This window comes from Apis mellifera, linkage group LG6 (assembly GCF_003254395.2).
Source record: "Apis mellifera strain DH4 linkage group LG6, Amel_HAv3.1, whole genome shotgun sequence".
In the NCBI taxonomy this organism is placed as follows: domain Eukaryota; kingdom Metazoa; phylum Arthropoda; class Insecta; order Hymenoptera; family Apidae; genus Apis; species Apis mellifera.
The window spans coordinates 7,372,930-7,393,933 of record NC_037643.1 but is presented as its reverse complement, the minus strand read 5'-3'; the positions used below and the strand labels follow the sequence as shown (position 1 = coordinate 7,393,933).

The following is a 21,004-nucleotide window of genomic DNA, read 5'->3' as shown; positions in this document are numbered from 1 at the left end:
TTCTCCCTCGGTCGGGAAATAAAGGCAACAAGGCGGATCTCGTTCCGTCCGTTTTGGTGAGAATGAAATTTTGCCTAATGGAAACTTTTGTTTCGACCACTCTTTCGGCGAGCCCAAAATAAATTATCGGGCAAACGTGGTTGATGCAGCGCGGGACGATTGAGAGTTGATTCCTTTGAAGTTGATTCCTTTTACTCAAAGGACGATTGTGTCCGAAGGAATTAATTTGATGAGATGAATCGTGAGTCTATGAGGTGTTGATCATTATCGGTAAAATATTTTACAGTTAATGTAATAATCGGATGGAACGAAACGGATAATTTTTTTCAATCTTATCTAGTTTTAAAGTAAATAGGTAAAGATGTTATGTTCAAAGAAAAGTTTTTTCAATAAGTTCATAGCACACGTAGCGGCGACCTTAGTTGTCGCAATAGCAGTTTCATCACAGTTTCACAGGCAAAAAAGGAACCTCTCTGAGTCACGAGTCACTGAATCACAACATAGTCCTATTGCATTCTCCTAAATGATGAATAGGCTTGATTCTGGCTTTATTTTTGCCAGCTGAAGCATAAATGAAAAAAGCCAGTGCTCCTATCAGAACGAGATTGAGAATAGAGCAATCGAATTGCGTATAAAATGATATTTCTGTAATAATTTACTTAAATATTAATCTTCTAAATGGGAAATTATTTGGTACGTAAATTATCTTTTTGGCAAAATCGAAACATTGGTGAAAGTATCTTGTCAATTTAAGTCGCGTTTAAATTTGTCCAATTAAATTGAATAAAATGAAAAATTAACATTCAATTTTTAATGATTTTATTTTAAAAAATTCTAAAAAAATAAATAAATAAAATAATTTTCAAAATTTCATCAAACACTTTTCCCCTTTCAAATTAATTAATCATATTGTTCCATTTTCACATTTCGGTTCAGAACGTACCTAATTTAGCACAAAGTGGTGCTAATTTATATTCAAGCATTTAACGGTCAGACCACGAGTCGCCTTTTGCGTCATTAATTTATTTCGTTGCGTCCAGTCCTCTCCTTTTCTTCGCTTGTATTCGTCGCCTGATCGCTTTTCTGCCCGAGACGTGTAGTCTACCGTCCGGTGCCCGCTTTTAAATCTCGTTAAATCGCGACAACCGTTCAAACGCAACTCAGCTCGAACGTCAATGCATGTGCATGTATCTTAAGACGGCGTCAAATCGCTCGTAAAATCTAATAACGACACGTCGGTATCGGTTTCGAAGGACAACTAACAAGAACTCGAGAGTCTCATTCGTGTGAAAGCGGATGTTTACGTGTACGATCATGAATATTCGCTTATTTTTAATGAGAATCGATAAATGAAACGCGTAAAAAGATTTAACATAATAACTTGTAATAAAAACAGTTGGATTGAAATGAATGAGACTGGTATTCAAATGAGCGACAATTGCAGATATATAATTCTTAACGTCTTGATATATTTGATCTTTGTATATTTTTATCCTTGTATTTGATCTATTTTTTAATAAAATTTTCATTTTCCTCTAAAAATTTTGAATTTTCATTCGCTTGATATAAATTTTATTACGAGAAACTATCGTGGATCGTAAGAAATCATTTTACGAGAAAATTATAGAAATTATAAAATGTAGAATTTAATAATTAAATGTCTCATTCAATGATATGTATCAATTATAAACTCGAAAATTTTTTGTTATAATATATATTGATTTAATATTTTGTGTAATTTATTTATCCTACTTTTTAAAAACGTAAGATATCCTAAAATTTTTGAGGTTATTTTATTGTTTTATCAAAACTAAATTATCGAGGCAATTTGATCATTAATCAATATATAGTATTTATACATTTTTCATGTTATTATTGACATCAACAAATATTGTCAATCACTAATGATAATATTAGCAATCTGAGCGCTTCTTGCTTTTACAAACGTCTTCGTCTTGTTCAGTGATCAAAAGAGCTCTTACTTAGCGACAACTTTCCCTTTTCAAACGATCGCAAAGGCGTCTGCGCATGCGCGCTGCACACAAAATCGTCGTGTATGCGCTAATGTAACGCGACAAATATATTACGTTATAAGATCATACCGCAGTTCGATTTCACGAACCGCAGAAACGCAGCATAGAAAGCTGCGTTGAGCATATAATCAAATAAATTTTTTTTCCTATCGAATTATAAATTATTATATAAAAATATTCAACGTCTACGATATGCTTTTCTCCTGATTTTTCTCCTTTTTTTTTTTTTATCATATCATGAATAAGAATTTCGTGAACTTTGAAATATACATATATATATAATAATCGATGGCTTGAAATAAGTAAACTCTTATCTTCGTATTCATGAATTTATCGAATTATATGCACGTGTCAATACTTGTATCGATAAAATGTATAAGGCGTATAAAACGTATAAGACTAGGTAGAGAAATGTTATTTTGCATTGATATACAATTTCCATAATTTTTGATCCGATATAATAAAACGATATAACAACATAAATAGTAAATTTCACTTCACTAATAAAATTAAAAAGAAAGTTCAAAATTAAAATATGTCTTATTTTCTAGTTACACTTTAAATGACATTTAATAATAATTCATTTGTCTTTAAAGTTATATAGCAAGTTGTGTTTAATTAAACATAATTATTTCTTCTTGTAAAATTTATTCATAACTTTACATTACTGGGATATTATAATGACTATATATAACTTGAAAAAACATATGTGACATATGTGTTACATACAAACATTTAGTTCCGGTTTTTAATGCCATTATTCATTACTACAGATATTTCACAAAACATCTTATGTATTTAAATTTTACTTGAATAAAAATTGTAATGCAAAATTATTCATTTTTGAAAACGTAATTAATAATTAATTAAATTATTCATTTTCTTTTTTGTTTGTAGAATAAGACCAGCCAGAACCCTACTATACAGTTCCTAGGAAATGAAGGGGTAAGTGAATATTACTTTTCATTATTTATATATTCGATTATGCGAAGTTTTCGTTATTTCTCTTTGTTCGATTGTAATCACGATCGATATCATACGAAAGATTACAAAATTTATCGGTTATCTATCTATCAATCCACGACCAATCATATAAATCAACCGTGAATATTGTTTTTTTTTTTGTTACGATTTGTTACCTAAACGAAACACGAACGATATTTATCAAATATTTATTAAGCGATAATATAAATATTTTTAATTCGCTTTTAGGAAGGTTATCTTAGTCATTTATGCCTCGGTTTATCGTGTTTAATGTCGTAAATCGGACAGATAAATGATTTTGAACAAATTTCGCAAGTAGTTTAAAAACATCTGTATAAACGTTATCTTTTATAAATTTAAAAAAAGAAATATTTTTCTTCTTTTATAATAAATATCTAATGTGATATTTTGCAATACGTTTGATTCATTCTCTCTAATATTATTTAAGTATGTACAATTTTTTTTCAAAAAGATAAAAATTTTAATGTAATTCCAATCTTAGAATGATCATATTACATATATATTCGAAATTCTATTAAAAATCATTATCATCCTAATTTTTTTCAACATTTGAAACACCAATAGATTCACTTCTGTTTAGAATTACAATAAACTTAAAGTAGCTATCAAAATTTTTTAAAATTTCTAATAGAAAATCGAAGAATTTTTAGCTTATAAAATTCATGAAATCCAAGATCGTAATCCTTCCGAGAAACTACAGAGATTTAAAAAAAGCCGCGTTCATGTAATCACATTTGCAAGACTAGAAATAAAAAAATTGTCCTCAAGCGCATGCGCCAGCTGCGCAACACATGAAACTCCTCATAGTTTCCGCGCGTTTTCCGCGAACCATCGTTAGCGATCGTTAAACTTTTCTCGGAAATTTTTCTGCCTCTGTGTATTGGATCGTGAGAATGTCTTCGAAATTCATTATAAGTGCTTTGAAATTCATCACGCGTAGCATATTGAAAAACTGCAAGATATTAAGAGTGGTGGGCAAGAAAAAACTACGAGTGAGGTTATGTTCGTAAGGCGGATCGATATGCGAATCTGAATATATACATTAATTAATAAAGTTTGAAGATTATCGAAAAATTTGAAAGTGTATATATAGATAAATAAGGCTTCAGAATAAAAATTATTTTACGATTTATAATAAATCATAGGTAAGACTTTGCTATTATATATCACATATACGTACAAAACAGAGAAAGATTTTCATTGAACATGGAGTGTGTAATAATTTAAAACGAAGAAACGTGTAAATAAAATAAATCTCGTAAATAATCTTTCATTATATCAGTCACAACAATGATGAATCAAAATGTAAATATAGAAGAGAAAGAAAATTTAACATAACATGCGACAGAAATCCAAACAGAAACGAATAAGCAAAAAAATTGTTTGCGTCCCTTTTTTTCATGAATATTATAAGAAAGATAGTGGATAAGGGAAATGTGGAAGGCGAAAGGTAGTTCAGGTGGTTCCTTACGAGAGATCCCTTTGTAAAAAGCAGCGAGAGTGAGAGGCGTGACACATCATCGATCGCGTGCACGATCTCCTGTTACAAGATACACACATATATACGCACATGCGTGTGAAAATATTTCGACACGGGATCGGAGGATCGGCGGCGATACTGCGCGTGTCCGTAGGCGTGGCCAGCCACAGCGTCGAAGGTTTCTACTACGGTGAAGGCGATCGAGGTCGTTCGAGCAAGGTTATACACCATTTTCTCCCGTGCCGTTCGTTCGTCGATTCGTTTCATTCGTTGATCATTTCGATCGTTTTCTCGAATAATCGCCAAACGTGGCGGTGAAGTCGACAGCCTGATTCTTCTTTGGTCCTTCGCGATTCTCGTGATTTTCGAAGGCTGAAAGAGATCGTGTTTCGAGGTTGCATCGATTCTTGATGTCTTTGGTTCCGGGATCCTGTGAAACTCGATGATCTTGGAATGGATTATCTTTTAACTTAGCTCGAGACGGATTGCTTCTGGCATATATTTTTTTTTTTTTTTTTTAGTATTTCTTTGCGGTTTTATATGCAACTGGGATTGTGTAAAATGTGTGTTTTTTTTTTTTTGACGTTTTCTTGATTCAACGTAGAATATTAAATCGAAATATTATTTTTTAAGTCAGAATTAGAAATCTATTAAACGTACGATTGTTAATTCAAATTGAATCAATTACGGATTAGAAATCTAACATTTGATTTGATAATTTGATATATAAATATATTAACATATAAATGGAAATATTGAAGAAATTAAGTTAATAAATATTTGATATAAATTGTATAAATTTATTTATAATTTAATCGATCATCATATATATACTTGCAATGAAAAAAAATCTGAAACATAATAAAGTAATGAAATTCTCAGTTCAGAGAAAACGTGTAATTCGATATTTTTATATATTTTATAACGATACCGGTTGTGTCTCATAAATGCTATTTACCTATATCATAATTTCAATACTGGAAACCGATTCATCAGACTTGGAAAAATTTGAGCATGTTTGTAGGATATTGATTTTTAAGACAAATAAAATATGATTAATATTTTTATGTTTATTCCTTCGTGAATTGAAAAATTATCCAGGATAATTTTCTTGTTAAATGTAAACGATGAATTTTAAGACACGCATTATGCAGCATACTCTTTATCGAGTTGTTGCCAGTTTTTTTTTTCTTTTTTTTTTTTTTAATCTATCTAGTAAAATAAATATATGCATAAATATAAATGAATCTTATGCATGCGTTTATAAATAATAATTTATGAATGAATATTGCATTTATTCATTTAGATGAATATTACTTTACATTTCCTGTTAGAATGAATACATTTATTCATATTATTTTCCTTTATAGTCAATGACACAATATCCACTTTCCCGACACTTTTTTTTAAAAATATCGAATGTTTGTTATAAGTGAAATTAATTTTCCATTGTAACTTTTAACCAATTTCTTCGGGAAGCCTTTTCCCTTTCCTTTCGATTTCTACGAATCCATCCAAAAAAGGTGTACATAAAGACGTAGGAGATTTAGGAGTTAAGCCTGAAAAAAGTCTGAAGGGATATAAATATACGAAAATGCCCGGTCCAACGTTTACAAGTCTGCCGTGCCGTTTTATGAACAGATAGACGCCGATTATAATATATGCAGAGCCGAAAAAAAGTAACCTTGCCACCACTCGTAAAAGCTGTTGCACGCTCCTGACCACGTCGTATCCTTTCACGAAGCCGTTGTTAATCACAGATTCGAAATCGCCTCTCCTTATGGGAAGGAAGGGAGGAAGGTGACCGACCTGATCGCATCTTCGTCCGGTCGCGCTCGACTTTTCGGGCGTGGCAGACTGTCTCATCGATTAAGCGGCGTTTCGTGACGTTGCTTCGAGGGAACAACGAGCAAAGAAAGCCCTCGTGATGAGAAAAAAATTCTTTGATGTTGATGATTTATCGTTGATTATTGAATAACAAAGTTTTATTTTTACGTAGAGTGATTTTTATGGAGATAATCTTTTCTCTTTAGATAGATATTTATTCGTTAATTGTTTAATGTTTAACTGAATTGATTGATTTGAAAATAAAAATATTGAGGAAATTCAAGATTAAATTTTTAATAAATAAATATGAATATGAATATTTCAAGTAATAATATTATTCTTTCTATTCTTTTAAAAATACATTAAATTGTGTAAAAATATACAAGATTATCGATTAATTTTAGGCAAAAAGGAATAATCTTTAAATGGAAATTTAAATAATAAACATCTTTCTTCATTGTTCAAAACCAACACTTAAACGTGCAATATAAAAAAAACTTTTTCAATTTTTATTACACCATCATAGCAGATAACTGAATATAGATAATAGAAGCGAAACTTCCAGTTTTCAGCATCATGCATACAAAGTTCTTTCTTTCTTTCCATTTCATCTTTTATGTATCCTATAATTTAAGATAGTAATAGGATAATATTTCTAGGAATCAAAGCAAGCGAAGCTGGAAACTAATGGATCTTGTGGATGAACACAATGAAATAGTAATAATAATCACCTGTTGCGAGGATTGAAAAGAATACCGTTTTCTCTTTATAATGGATGCAGAAATAAAAGCATCCGTAGCCTTGTTTTATTAAGGCTTCATTCACATAACTGATTCTCTTTAGCCGCATTTACTCTGCTTGCTTTATCCTGACCTTTGACTGGCTTCCACTCTGCAAGATTCCCAAAGATCGATGCGCCTATGTTGACCTTTTCGCCATCCTGCTGCAACGAAACAAGCACACCTTAGGGCCATTCTCGTTTCAAGCTTCTAGAAAATTATTTTCTAATAGATCATTTCCACTTTTAGACGTACTTTCTTTCAATATCTAAATATCTTTAAAATAAAAATTGAATTTATATTTTTTTCGTTTCGATTAATTCGTGCTATCTTAATTTACACAATGTTTGCTATGGTATCCTCGGAACCTGGATAGAAAGTAGTAACGTAGTTATCCAAGTCGCCAAGAAAAATCGCATCGAATATTTATTCATTGGAAAGATTTTCACTAAATCATCTACATAAATCTGGTTTTCCTTCTTTCGTATCTTTATAAAATCGTATATATTCATTCGAATTAGAGATTTTTCTTCTGAGAAAATAGATATGAATAATTTTTACATCATTTATTTTGAATATTCCATTAATTTATCACTCGATACCACAGAAATTGTGTCAACTTGCTATTAAACAGAAATGTTCAATGCCCCAAAGCTTTTTATTTCAAACGAATTCGCACGGTTATCGCGAAACCCCAAACGCTCTACCTAGGGGCACAATTTAAAAATCAACAAACTCGCAGGATATCGGGTGTTATTACACGGTCGAAGGGATTTCCAGTTGCACGGCTTCTCTCTCTCTGGACGCTTGTGCGCCAGGAAGCTGCTGTTAAACGCAGCCACTCTCTCGCATCCGGGTGTATTTTCCTCGCGCCAGAGCAGATTCCAGTTAAATCTTTCTTCCTTTTTCTCTCTCCCTCTCTTTAACGCGTATGTACACATCCGTCAAGTTTAATCCGTTGTCATCTCGGGCCAACGTGGAGGCCGTTCGTGGATTAACCGCATCTATATTTTCTCGATCCACGACAGCCTTCCCTGTTTTCTTTCGCTCTAATACGTCGTCAACTTTGTCTCTTTTCCACACATTTTTTCACTCGTTTCCTCTTTCTGCGCGACGGTTTTATCACGCGATGGCTATTTTCAGCAACGATCCTCGTCTTTGGAAATCCCGTTTTCTTTCTCTATCCACGCATTCTTTTTTTTTTCTTTTTTTCGCAGTGTTTTGAACGCCACTTGAACGCCTGATTTCGTAAAAAAAAAATTTTCGCCCAACAGAATATATAATCGAACAGACGTCGGAATGAACCATCGACCGTGACATCTTGATATTTTCGAGCTTGTGATTTTTACTTATTTATAGGCCGTTATATCGTCAGTGGTGCTCGTTAATACGACCGTTACGAAGACGTGGCGCTGCAGCGTCCGTAATAGAGGCCAAGTACACGCCATCCACGTGCACTCGTCAGCGCGCTCTAGCGTCCTCATGGATCGCGTGTAGCGCTGGGGTTTTTCTATTTTGCCTTTGTCCGTGGCTTTGTTTCTTTTCGTGGACGTGAATTAACATTTCGCCATTCAAATCACGTTTTTATATAATAAAATATGTTTTATAATATCTTAATAAAAGTATTATTTGACTTAAGTATCTTCATATTTTTACAAATATTTTTAATAATTTTTTAGGTTAGATTTTTAAATACGATGTTAAGATCCTACGATAATTTACGACAAATTTTTTATTCGAAAATATAACTGATTCGAAGTAGAAGATATATTAATAAAATCGTTTTTAAAAGAACACTTGAACTTATCTCTTCTCGATATTTTTTATCGATTGAATTTATATTTTATCGGATGAGACTGTACGTTTTTCTCGTTAAAGATTATAGATGTTGTACGAATTATACGAGTTACTTTTAATATAATAAAATGTATTAATTTACTGTCAAATAAAAAAATAATTAATTGTGTCAATATTTTATCTGAATTGGTAATAAGAAATAATCATAAAATAAAATAGATTTATTCGTTGTTCTATAATTCAATGGTCAAATTATCAAAGATATACGAAGTTGATAGTTGTGTAAGCGGTTTGTGCACGTGTCGGAATTCGGGAGTGTAGAAAGTATTAGATTGAATGGCCGAGGAAAAATCTAAAAGCGAAATTTTATCTATATTATGCGATGTAAAAAACTTACTATACAAACTTTCACACGACACGCACACAATTATTATATGTATGAAAGTAAAATAATCATCATCAGTTTTAATTACACTTATATCAAGATATAAGGAGAAGAAAAAGTGATATACAAAAGTCAGATCAATTTTTTTTTTTCATTTCATTAAACAAAAAACGCCATTTCCATTATCTATGATACGTTAAACATTCACAAACAAAGAATTCATCGTGCACACAGTTCAATATATATACCGTTTTTTTCTTCGTTTGTATTTTTTTCATCGTGGATTTTACCATGAGTAATTACATCAATATAATTCGCTCAATTAGTAAATGTCCTTGTCGCGGCTGACGTATCCAGGAAGAATCGATCTGTGTCTTGACCGATCTGTATTCGGTTATTTTCTATTTATTCGTGTATATATACGAATACGTACACAGTGATACATATATCCACAGCAACAATTTTATATATATATATATATAACAATACGTCTATGTGTGCGATAATCTTTTTCGCTCGTTCGCTCGAATACATTCCCTTTCCTCTTGCTCTTTCGCCCGAACTACTCTCTCCTTCTTCATCTCTCTTTCAGTACTCTCTTTCAGAATTTATCTTCGTTCCAATGCACGTCGTTCTCTTTCCCATTTTGACGTTCCTCGTCGAGGATATAATTTCACGTGGTCGCGGCCTCTGCTGTACCGCAGTGTAAAAATACTTACGTATTTCAACGATAGCAACGGCCTTTCGTATATACGTGTACGGTTAGCATACGTAGATGCCTGTGCACGCTTACCTTCACATTGTTGCCTTTCACTCGGTTTCTTACCGAGTCCGCTATGTATGTATATTTTATCCAAGAAACAGCGCGTTATTGGCTCCGCTCGACAAACGTCAAGACACAAGACGTTGGCTTTTGGCTTTTTTTTCGAAAGTGCCGCGGGTTGCTACCGAGAACACGTTGTACCAGGAAATCATGATGTTCTCGGACGTGGCTTAAACTTGATTGGAAACGCGTTCCTATAATCGATCGTCGCACATCTCGTGGCGACATTTCATGTAACATATTTAAATCTTCCTGGAAATGAATTTATCGTATATCTTGATCGGGCGATGTTTTCCTGGATAATCGATCAAATCTTGTTATTATTTTCTTTATCATATTTGATCGATCCATTCAACGATATATGAAATTTTCAACGTTTTCAATTCGGATTTATTATAAAGGATTCATTGATCTCGTTGTGACGTGCGTAACAGTATTCCAGTTTTCTTTACGGTGGGAACAGTTCGTTCGTCAATCTTGTGAATTAAAGAGTAAAATGCGAAGCGGGAATCACCTTTGTATCCGGTGGCAACCGGAAACTCCACTCCGTGCGTTTTATTGTCTTTTTCTCTCGGCGATTGCTTCCTCCTCCTCCCTGCATGTTTGCATCGTACACACGCACATGGAGCGTACACTCCACACGCGCTACGAAACGCACGTTTCTTTTGCTTAAGGCGATATTTCATGACACGCTGTTGTAACAGTTACTTTTACGCATGACCCACTTGCTATTCCAACAGTCGAATCTAAGTACTACAATAAAAAGTGGGTCAGTTTAAAGTAATTGGCGTGTTTCGTGTATTAACGCTAAACTAGCCCAGACGAATGGATCTTTGATAGTCATCTTTCAGCTAATAGAACAAATATTGAAATGTTATTAGTTATATTAAAGTTGTGCCGTAACGGCTTCTTGTTCGGTTATTTTGCTCTTTTACGATCATGAGAAATGATTTGCCATTATCTCAGACTTTCTTATCTACGAATGTAACGAGTTATCAGAAGTGTGAACGAAAAGAGGAATGGCATAAGCATGAAAAATAAAGATCATGTCAAAAATCGATCAACAAAAAAGTTTCCAGAATTGATAATACTTATTATATATTCTATATGCAACATCGAGATTATTCCCAAAAGAAAAACATTTTAATTATCATTATTACATTCAACTTTAAAGCAAATACCTTTTTTTAAATTTAAAAAAAATAAATTAAATTTTTGAATCTTCTAAAAAGGATACAAAATCAATGAAAGATCTTTATTCGATTCCTCTCTCTTCGTCCTTTTATGGTGGTAAAATTTAGTCTTGAAAACTGCCCTATCCCAGCATCGTTCCAGTTGCGTTCACGAGAGTGCATGGAAACGCGGCGTAACGAATCACGATGGTCGGTCGGCATCGACAGGATCCGCGTCGAATGCGGGACATTTTATATAGGAGTATGTATCTTTATCGTATGCGGCCTTGCACGCATACGCAGACGATATGCGGGTGTTGCGCTCTTCGCCATTAATTTTCTCTCCCTTTTTCGTTCATCGTTCATTCACGCGGCCTGTGTTACGTGCCCGATAATATTCCGCGTTACACATGTGCATTCGCATGTATTATCTTTGCTCTTCCGAAGAAATTACCGGGATTTTTCTAGCTCTTCTATTTTTTTTTTTTTTTTTTGTATTTCTCTGCATCCAATCCGGAAAGAGATAGAGGAGTTGAGCCGTTTGAACAGGGACGGGTCTAAAGTTATATAAATTCACGGACAATGTATTATTTATTTTTTTATCGGGGATATACACACAATCACATCATTTTTGATGCGTGAAACTTTGTAATAAAAACGTAATTTAAAATTAAATAATTTTAAAGTAAACATCGAAATAAAAATCGATACATTTGAAAGAGTGGATTTTTAACTTATTGATTACACTATGTTTTAAATGTACACATGATAAATAATTGCTTTTTAAATTTATTGTCTGCATAAACAAGTAATAAAAATTCGAAGCATTTCTTTTGTCGCCTTTACCTGACAGTTTCGAAAACATGTCAATAATATTTTCATATAATAATAATAATAATAATAAGTTCTTATATTTAAATTACTAGATATATACTGACTAGTTTTCTTTAACTTGAAAATACGAACTTGTCTGCAAAAATGGATTAAAAAGAAAAAAAAAGAAAAATTTATTAGTTTCTTTTATCACACCTGATAGTTTTCCAAATGCATCATTAATATTTTCGTATCGTAGTAATAACAATATATCTAATCTAATGTCGTGTCCACGAAACGATAACGCGTATCATATATATATATATATATATATATGTGTATACATACACACACACACATATACATGTTTTAGTAGTCGTAAAATAAAATCGACGCAATATACGGTGCACGAACAATTTGCTTTCTCTGACCGTTTCGAATTGTTGCTTTCGCCTTTGATTTAAAGACAAAACTGAACAGGTTCGCCGACGATAGAAAGGAAGCAAATCTTCAATACACGTACACACACACACACACACACACACACACACACACACACACACCCGTTTTATATCCCGTTCTCGAGTTTTATAACTCGTCTTTTGAACTCTTCGAGAATGCTGGAACATGCATTAATTAGGGAACTCATAATCGACAAGCTTCTTGCAAAATACTTAATATGCGCGATAAAAATTCAGATAATATATATTACACGGATCGTTGCAGGCCGAAATGGCCGAAATTCTTAATGAAATTTCCGATGCTCGTAACTTTATTATGGAATTAATATTTAATTTTAATCGAAAGGTACCACCGATTCCGTCAGATTTCGTGTATCCGTATTGACCATTATTAAAACGAGAATTACGAATATTAATCTCTCATTAATTCTGTCTCTTAGAATTTTTTTCGAAAAAAACACACACACACACACACATATATTATTGCCTCTGATGTGAAAGAATCGCTGACCTAAGACAACGAAGAAAGAACTGACGGCTATATTATTTCGAGGATTAATAACAGAGATTTTTTTTTTTAATTTGTTACAATAATAACATATGTAACATAAAAAAGAAAATTTCAATTTTCGGTTAAAAATGATTTATTTAAATTCTATCTGAATATCTCAAATATTATATATATATATATATATGAGAAGTCGATGACTTCTTAAATTCCGCCTTTTCCAAAGGTCATCCTTTATATAATCAAGTTGCATGAAGTAGTTTTTTCCAGTGTGACTCGATGGAATAAAAATGTTAAAATACCGAGAGTGAGGAATGAGAATATCAAGAATAAAAAAAAAAAAAAAGGAGGATGATACGATGATTTTTACTACCACCGATCTCTTCTCTCTCGTTTATCCATCAACTTTTATCATCTTCTTCGTTTACCCTGTTGCGGTAATACATTGTCATCTTGTTGTTGGCCAATCGTCGATCGGTTTTCTCACCGCGTCGACTTTTATTATTACGTTAAATGAAACAACATAATGGCGAAAAGGAAGGGGAGGAGATGGAGAGGGGAGGGGGAAAGGCGAGCACCGTCTCAATTGGTCAACAGGCGAATAAAATTCAACTGGCAAACCGCGATGTCTGGCAAAACTGGTTCCAAAGACCTTTGCCAGGCTGTACGCGTTCCCTCTTACCAGTTCGCCAAGCCGCATGAGAAATGTGTCCCTGCTTCAAGACCGAGTGTATAATATCGCGAACTGTTCGGAAATAAAGGGATATAAAGGAGATATAAAGGTGTGTAAAAATTTCCATGAAAATGGGAACGGGGATTGACACGCGAAAAATGGAATGCGATTTCTTTCGAATTCTTCTGCCTTTCGACAATTTTATAATTTTTTTTATATTTTCTAGATATTTTTTTTTTTTTTTGTAAATTGTATTTCCTCTAATTAAATAGATATTATTTTTTTTTTATTTGCATACCACAAGTGCATCGATTTCTTCTCTCATCAATGTCTGATTTATGGAATAATAAATTTGTCAATTTTATTTCGATTAATCTTAAATAGAAAAATGTTTCGGATTAACTGTTGATTTAATTATTTCGAATTATCGCGATCGCGATTATCTTTGTTTCATATATGTATAGTACGAAAGTGGTTGTTGATATTGTAATTTTGCAATTTGTCCGCGCGTCATGATAATGATAGGTATCCGATAAGGTGTCCGAAAGGAACATTGTTTCGAGATTCTAAGAATCGATTGTCGTTGGAATGAGTAAATTGGAAATTAATTACGTAAATCCTATTTAATCATTCGATATGATTCATCGAACATGTTGTTGCATTATTGTTCGAGTAGAGAAATTTTTATGTTAAGAAAAAATAAAATAAAATTTATACGTGTCGATATGAAAGTTCGATAAGAAACGATATATTAACATAACTCGTGATTCAAATAAAAACTTTTCACACCTTTATATCTTACATATTATATCTTGGCTAATTTTTTAATAGATCGTAGATTCGATCACTTTATTAAATCATTAGAATTCTTCTGAATATAAAGATCTACCATTAACAATTTAGCATCAAACATTTGTAAAACTTTGTAATTTTTCCTACACGAAATTTTTTTCCCTTTTTTCGAAAGTTCGCCAACAATTCTAGTTTTCTAGATCAGAATTAAAAATTACACCATTCGATCAATAATTCAAATTTCCTGTACAAAAAATTTTTCTTCAAAATTCTCTCCCTCGTCGAAATCTATGAAAAATTACTTTTAGAAAGTGCTCCTCCCACATCGGCAAAAAACCTAACCTATAATTTCCAACTCGGCGAACTTGGTATCTCTTCGCGCCGAGAGTTGTTCGATTTTCAATTTACCGATGGGGAAAAAATTGCCGTTCCCGATGCCGGCCATTCCCTTAGGAGCATAACGCGGCGAGATAACGCTCCTAATGGAAAAGCCGTCTACGACGACAACGGCCGTACAACAACAACTCTCATTCACTCGGTTGTTTGATCGGCTTATCCAACCACCCCCTGTTTTCGGCTCGTGCGTGGATAATCCTCTCGCTCTTCTCGATTCGTTCGAGGAATATAAATTCTTGGAGGGAAACTGGTGCTTAAATTAACCCCGTTCCGCGGCCGCCTCCCGTCCTTGCAAATCATGAATAGGGCGCGAATTTGCAAGTTGCAATTTGGAACGCCTAGCCCCCTCCCTCCCTTTATCTTTATCCGTGCGTATACAGGTCTCGTGAACGGTTCCACCGAACGATCCGAAACCTGTAAAACTGGATTCCCCCTTGTTCGTGTGCGATATACACATCGAAATTAGCCTCGACCGGCTGATATCATCGTCCAGCTCCTTCGAGCCGTGTCCCGCTTCGGTTTCCAGCCTCGTTCGATTTCATTCTCGATTCGTGATTTCGATGAATTTTCAGCTGGAAAATTCCGTCCATCGCGCGTAAGAGTATGAGAGATCGATGAGATCGTCTCCGTGAGATTGAATTGTGAATAAGTAAAGTTGCTATATTTGTTCTCGAATATTTATAAATATAAGTATGGAAGGGGGTGTCAACGTGTTGGTGGGAGAGTTTTAAAAGATTCGATCGTAAAAAAGCATAAAAGTTAATCGATGATGCGACGAAGATGTCTCGTTTCATTTTCTTCTGTATTATTTGTGTACCAATATATTTTGTCTCGAATTTCTATTTGAATCCTTCAAAGGTATCTCCATATTATTATCCTGTATAAAGACAATACGTATAATCAAGTATATAAATGCAAAGATATTGTATAAAAAAAAAAAACCTGAGCATGGAACCACTTACGAAATAGTGAAATCAAAATTGAATTTCGATTTCATCAGATTTATATTTTGTTGAAACTAAAAATCAATGAGAGAAAGAAAAGAAAAAAAAGTTATAAAGTAAAGTTCAAATGCAACGTTTCATACGATTGTCCAATTTTTTTTACACGTATTTAAACTCGTGTCATGCTATTACAAATTTAATTCGTTATTAAATTGTTGTTGTTGCTTGCGTTTATAAATACGCTGGAGTATATCGGGACAACCCGTTCGAGTATCCATTCAATTCAGATCCAAGCATTGAGAATGAGATCGTCGAATACCTTTAGCCCCGGTAGTCGTCGATAAATTATCGCGTGTAAGTGATTCCTTCGTGAATTTTACGGTCTCGTAATGTTATGAATGAATACTAAAATACGAGAAGCGTTGCAGCGTGCGAATACGAGGATGCAAGAAGATGTTCTGAAAAAGAATATAACGACGCAAGTTTGCTTTTGGATTGGTTTGGTTTCGCTCGATAAGCGAACTACGAGACGTCTTGGGCAAGGATTTACGGGCTCGAGTTGTCTTAAAATCACAAAATTATATACACCGCTTTATATTTTTTAAATTGATTTATATTCACACACGTGTTATCATTAGCGCATATTTCTTCACGCGCGTGACGATAGTAGTTTAATCTTCTGTTGCTCGTTTAAAGAACTACCGTTTAAAGATGATAGAATTCTCATTCTTTTGCTGTTTATCTAATGATTTGTGCCTATATATATATATATATATATATATATATATATGCTTTGTTGGGGGATATATGTGTGTAAACATTGCAAGAAGTACAAGTGAAAGTTATTTGAATTTCGAAGAAGTGGTGTGTGTATGATGAAGAATTTCATGAAAACGAAGTTGGAAAAGCAGAAGTGAATACCAGAGTGAATAAAAAAAAACTCTAAAATTAGGATTACTTGGAGACTTCGAAAGAATGAATTATAAAAATTGTTTGTCCAAAAAATTCTAAATAAAAATTAATCGAGGAAATGGAAGAAGGGTAAAGATAAAGTTTCGATAGGGATGAAGAAAAAATTGCAAAGATATTGCTGGCGGTGATTGATGGCGGTCGATGCACCCCGGCTGTGTTCAGCCTGTTGCGCTCATTTTGTCGTTGGGCGCGACAACATAACCTCTACGCCGCCGATCGTTCTCATAAATCGTAATCTGCAACTCACCGTGACAAGTGCGGAGCAGAGAGATCAGAAATATCCAAGGCCATCGAGGGGTGGATTCACGCAGGAAGGAGATACATAAAAGAGCACATTGCAAACAGAGAGACAAGCATATATTAGCATAACGTGAAAACACTTTTATTATTATACATCGCGTGTTACGACATCGCGTAATTATTCTCAACAAAAATAAATAATAAAGTTTAACTCGTGTCTTATTACGCGTTGAGCAGTAAGCAGTTACTTGGAGTTTCCAAATTTTTTTTTTTTTTCATCGTCGCAATTCAATTAATGTCAGAAAAATTATTAGAAATACAACAATATTTGAACATTTTATTTGAGCGCAACAAATGATGGAATAACGGTTCAACGCGTTGTTTCTTCAGTTCCCCGGGAAACTGCTTCGACGTTTCAAGTATGCAACACGCGGCACAAGCCATGAATATTAACCGTTCGATAGGGTTCGAGATGCGATCCTAATTGGCGGGCAAAGAATTCGAGAGAATCGTGGGGAGAGGGGGAGTTGGATAGAAAATAAACGTTAACGAGTGTTCACGGACTAGTTAGCTTCCTGTTATCGGGTTTATTAATAAGTAATAATCGTACTTTCGTTCGTTGAATAGATTGCGGCAGTGTCTATCTTTAGAAAGGTTGGCACATGATAGCGCTTATTAATTAGGAAGGAATCTTAGGTGTCTTTTTAAGATGATAGGGTTGAAGCTATTACTTAAACCGGTTTTTGTTATATAAATATCCGAATATCGGGTGAACCGGTTGGGTCTGATTGTTGTTTGATCTTTGGTTAGATAATATAAACAAAAAGATTGAATTGTTGTGTACACCAGTGTTTCTCAATCCGAATCCTTTTAATTATTTATCGTTAGATTAATTATATTTATTAGGTTAAGAAATATTTTTCAATCCAATTTTTAGGGAACTAATATAAGTAATAATAATAAGAACATAAAAATTATATTTAAAAATATCTCAATATTTATATAATATATTTCATAATTAAATATCCGATATAATTAATTATTTTTAAAAATTATTAATATAAAAGAGAATATCAATAATATAATTTACATCGATCGTGAACTCTCGATTAATCAAGAAGAAAATAAGATAAAACGAGAGAACGTGTAATTATATTCAACCACTTAACAGCAACTCGTTCGATCTTATTTCCATTTGTTCTACAAAAAAAAGAAGAAGAAGTCTCTTCGTTTATTCAATCTCAACATCTCATCAACTTTTAATCTCGTCCACCTATACTTAACAAACATCCACCGATCACATACCATGACACCTGAGTTTCATACGAGAATACTAATCGTACCCTCGCCCATCCACTTCCAGATTCACTGGAAATCATCTTGCTTCCCTATTCACACACACACACGTATATGCAAGCACCATGTAACTATCCATTGAAGAGTGTTCAGGTCGTCGAAGTTTTTTCCATGCTCGAAAAACAATTTTTCCAAACCCTTCTAACGTGCACAGTTAGATATACGCATAGCAGAGAACTCCACCCACGCGCTCTGGAAAGAACGACTCTCGTGGAGAGCCTCGTAAAGTTCTCTCTCTCTCTGCGATGCACCGACTCTTGCTTGCGCCTATGCTAGGCTCTCTTCTTTTTCTCCCTCCCTCCCTCCCTCCTTCCTTCCTCTTTTTCCCTGTATGTGTATGACACTGTATGGAAGGCGCACACGAGTGGTTTCCACGGTACGACGCCGACGGGAGCTATCGGCGAGGAGAGCACGTGCTGCACGCGAGCTTCCAGCCGAACGTGAGGACGATTTTGCATGAAATATGCAGGCCCGTTTCTCTCCTCCGCGTCCACGGACTGCACTTCTTTACCCTTTTTTTTTTTTTTTTTTTCCCCTCGTATCCGGCTCGGCCAAGACTCTCTATAATATAGACACTCAACTTCTGTATATTCAGTTTGCACGGTTTCCTCGTTCCCCGCGGAACACTGGTTTCTCTCCAAGGGGGTTTTCCTCTGCTCTTCCCTCTACACAAGCGCGTGGGGTTATAACCACGGGTTCCGGGTTCATCTGCGCTTACGAGCCATCTGTCTTTGCCTCCACTTTTCTCTACTTTTCACGGTTTTCCTTTTTTCCTCTTCCTCGTCGAATGCTGCCCGCCTCTCCTCCTCCGTGTACCTCTTTTTACCCCGCTTTTATGCTATTGCCCTGTACCTGGGATGGATTATTCTCGAAATATTTCGTTCTCTTTTCCAAGGTAACGATGCTTGGAAATACTTTAGATGAGACGTTTATCGTTTCGTGTTTTTAATTATTAATTTTGACGAATAATGTATGTGAGAGAATTGAGTTATAATTTGTTGTCGAAGGAAAGAAAAAGAATTGAATTCGATTGTTATACAGAGATAATAAAAGATAAAGATGTAAAATAAAATAAAAATAATAAAAGAACGATAATATGGGGAAGGTATAGTGATAAAATTTATCGGAAATATTAAAATCGAGATTGTTATTAATTAAGATAATTAAATTAGATAAAGCAACAGAAATAATAGAAATAAAGATCTAAATAATCTTTTCAATCTTATCGTTGATTAAATTGATTAAAAGTGAATAAATAAATAATAATTTTAATAAAGAATAATTGTATTAGAAATCGTGATTAAATAAAATAATCCTCGAAGAAACTATGAATGTGATCGAATACACACCGAGTTTCTTATTATTTCTTTCAACTACCCTTTCAGTATAGGAATATTTTTATCCTCTTTCAAAAAAATCCATTTCTCCATTTCGACGATCAGTCCGGCAAAGATTCCTTTTCCCTCTTCTTTCTCTCGTCTCCCCCTCGACAAGGCGCCCTCGTTTCGCCATGTTTCTCTCTCCTCGCCGTATCGAGAACCAACCAACCCCTCCTCGACGAACGCATGAATATTTCAAGGGTCCGCTTCCAGCCAACGATTCACCTTCCCGCTCATCTTCTCCTTCTGCTGTGTTCTCCACCTTTGCCACCACCGGTTCGATGCACCCTTGCGGGAAAAACGATACCGATAGGGAGCGAGCGTTTACGATCGCGATTCCATGATTTTTCAAAGACGGCCAACGTGTATCCGGTCGAATGATACTTTTACTGATGCAATTTAACGAATTATACTTTAAAAGTATTTCTTTTTTTAAAGTTTTATATTATAAGTCATGGAATAAATTACTAATTGAAATTTATAAAATAATGAACAAGTGTATTAATCGTTGTGATCACTCTTCAAAAAGTATTATTCAAAGTTATTGAATTTATTAATATAAGAGTTAGGTAAAGTTAGAATATCAATTAAATGTCAGTCTTAAGTGAAGGAATTGGAGAAAATGATCCGAAATCGATCGAACAGCTGTGTTCGATCGCCACGTCATGGCGGAAGACGTTTAAAAAAAGATTTGGTTTGCGTCACCCCGATACCGTTAAACAGATTTTTCGGATAAAGATGATTAGTCGAATGGTGCCGTTAGAATCGTCAAATAAAGAGACGAAAAATTTCTAAGAAACGAAATTGTATTATTCCAATCATCATGGTGTCTTATTTTCTTCCCTCACATCGATTCATTCGTAAAAATTAAAATATATTTACCCTCGTTGAGATCAAGTTTTATTTTCAAGGCTTCAAGAAATTACTGTATAATTATCTACGTTATCTTATGTACTCCATAACTCTGGCCAACTCCTTCGTAAAACTCTTTTCTTCTCTAAAAACCACTTTCGTTATCCATTAACCCATCCCCCTCCATACACTCCCGCTATTCACACGAGCATACACCACGCTTCTCTAATATACCACTTCCTCCTACGCTAAGCAACCCCTGCGTCAACTTTATTATTTAAAATCCTCACTCTCGCCGCCTCAATTCCCCTAACCAC

General features: G+C 34.1%; 1 protein-coding gene across 2 annotated transcripts in view; it reads left to right on the top strand.

Moving 5' to 3' along the window:
- Window positions 1-21,004, top strand: part of LOC409928 (RNA polymerase II elongation factor Ell) — a 112,813-nt gene that overhangs the window by 41,328 nt on the left and 50,481 nt on the right. For both annotated transcript variants that reach the window (XM_026441558.1, XM_393419.7), the window contains exon 2: window positions 2,931-2,978. In XM_026441558.1, the coding sequence (XP_026297343.1) occupies window positions 2,931-2,978 (48 nt within the window). The remainder of the gene's footprint in view (window positions 1-2,930; window positions 2,979-21,004) is intronic.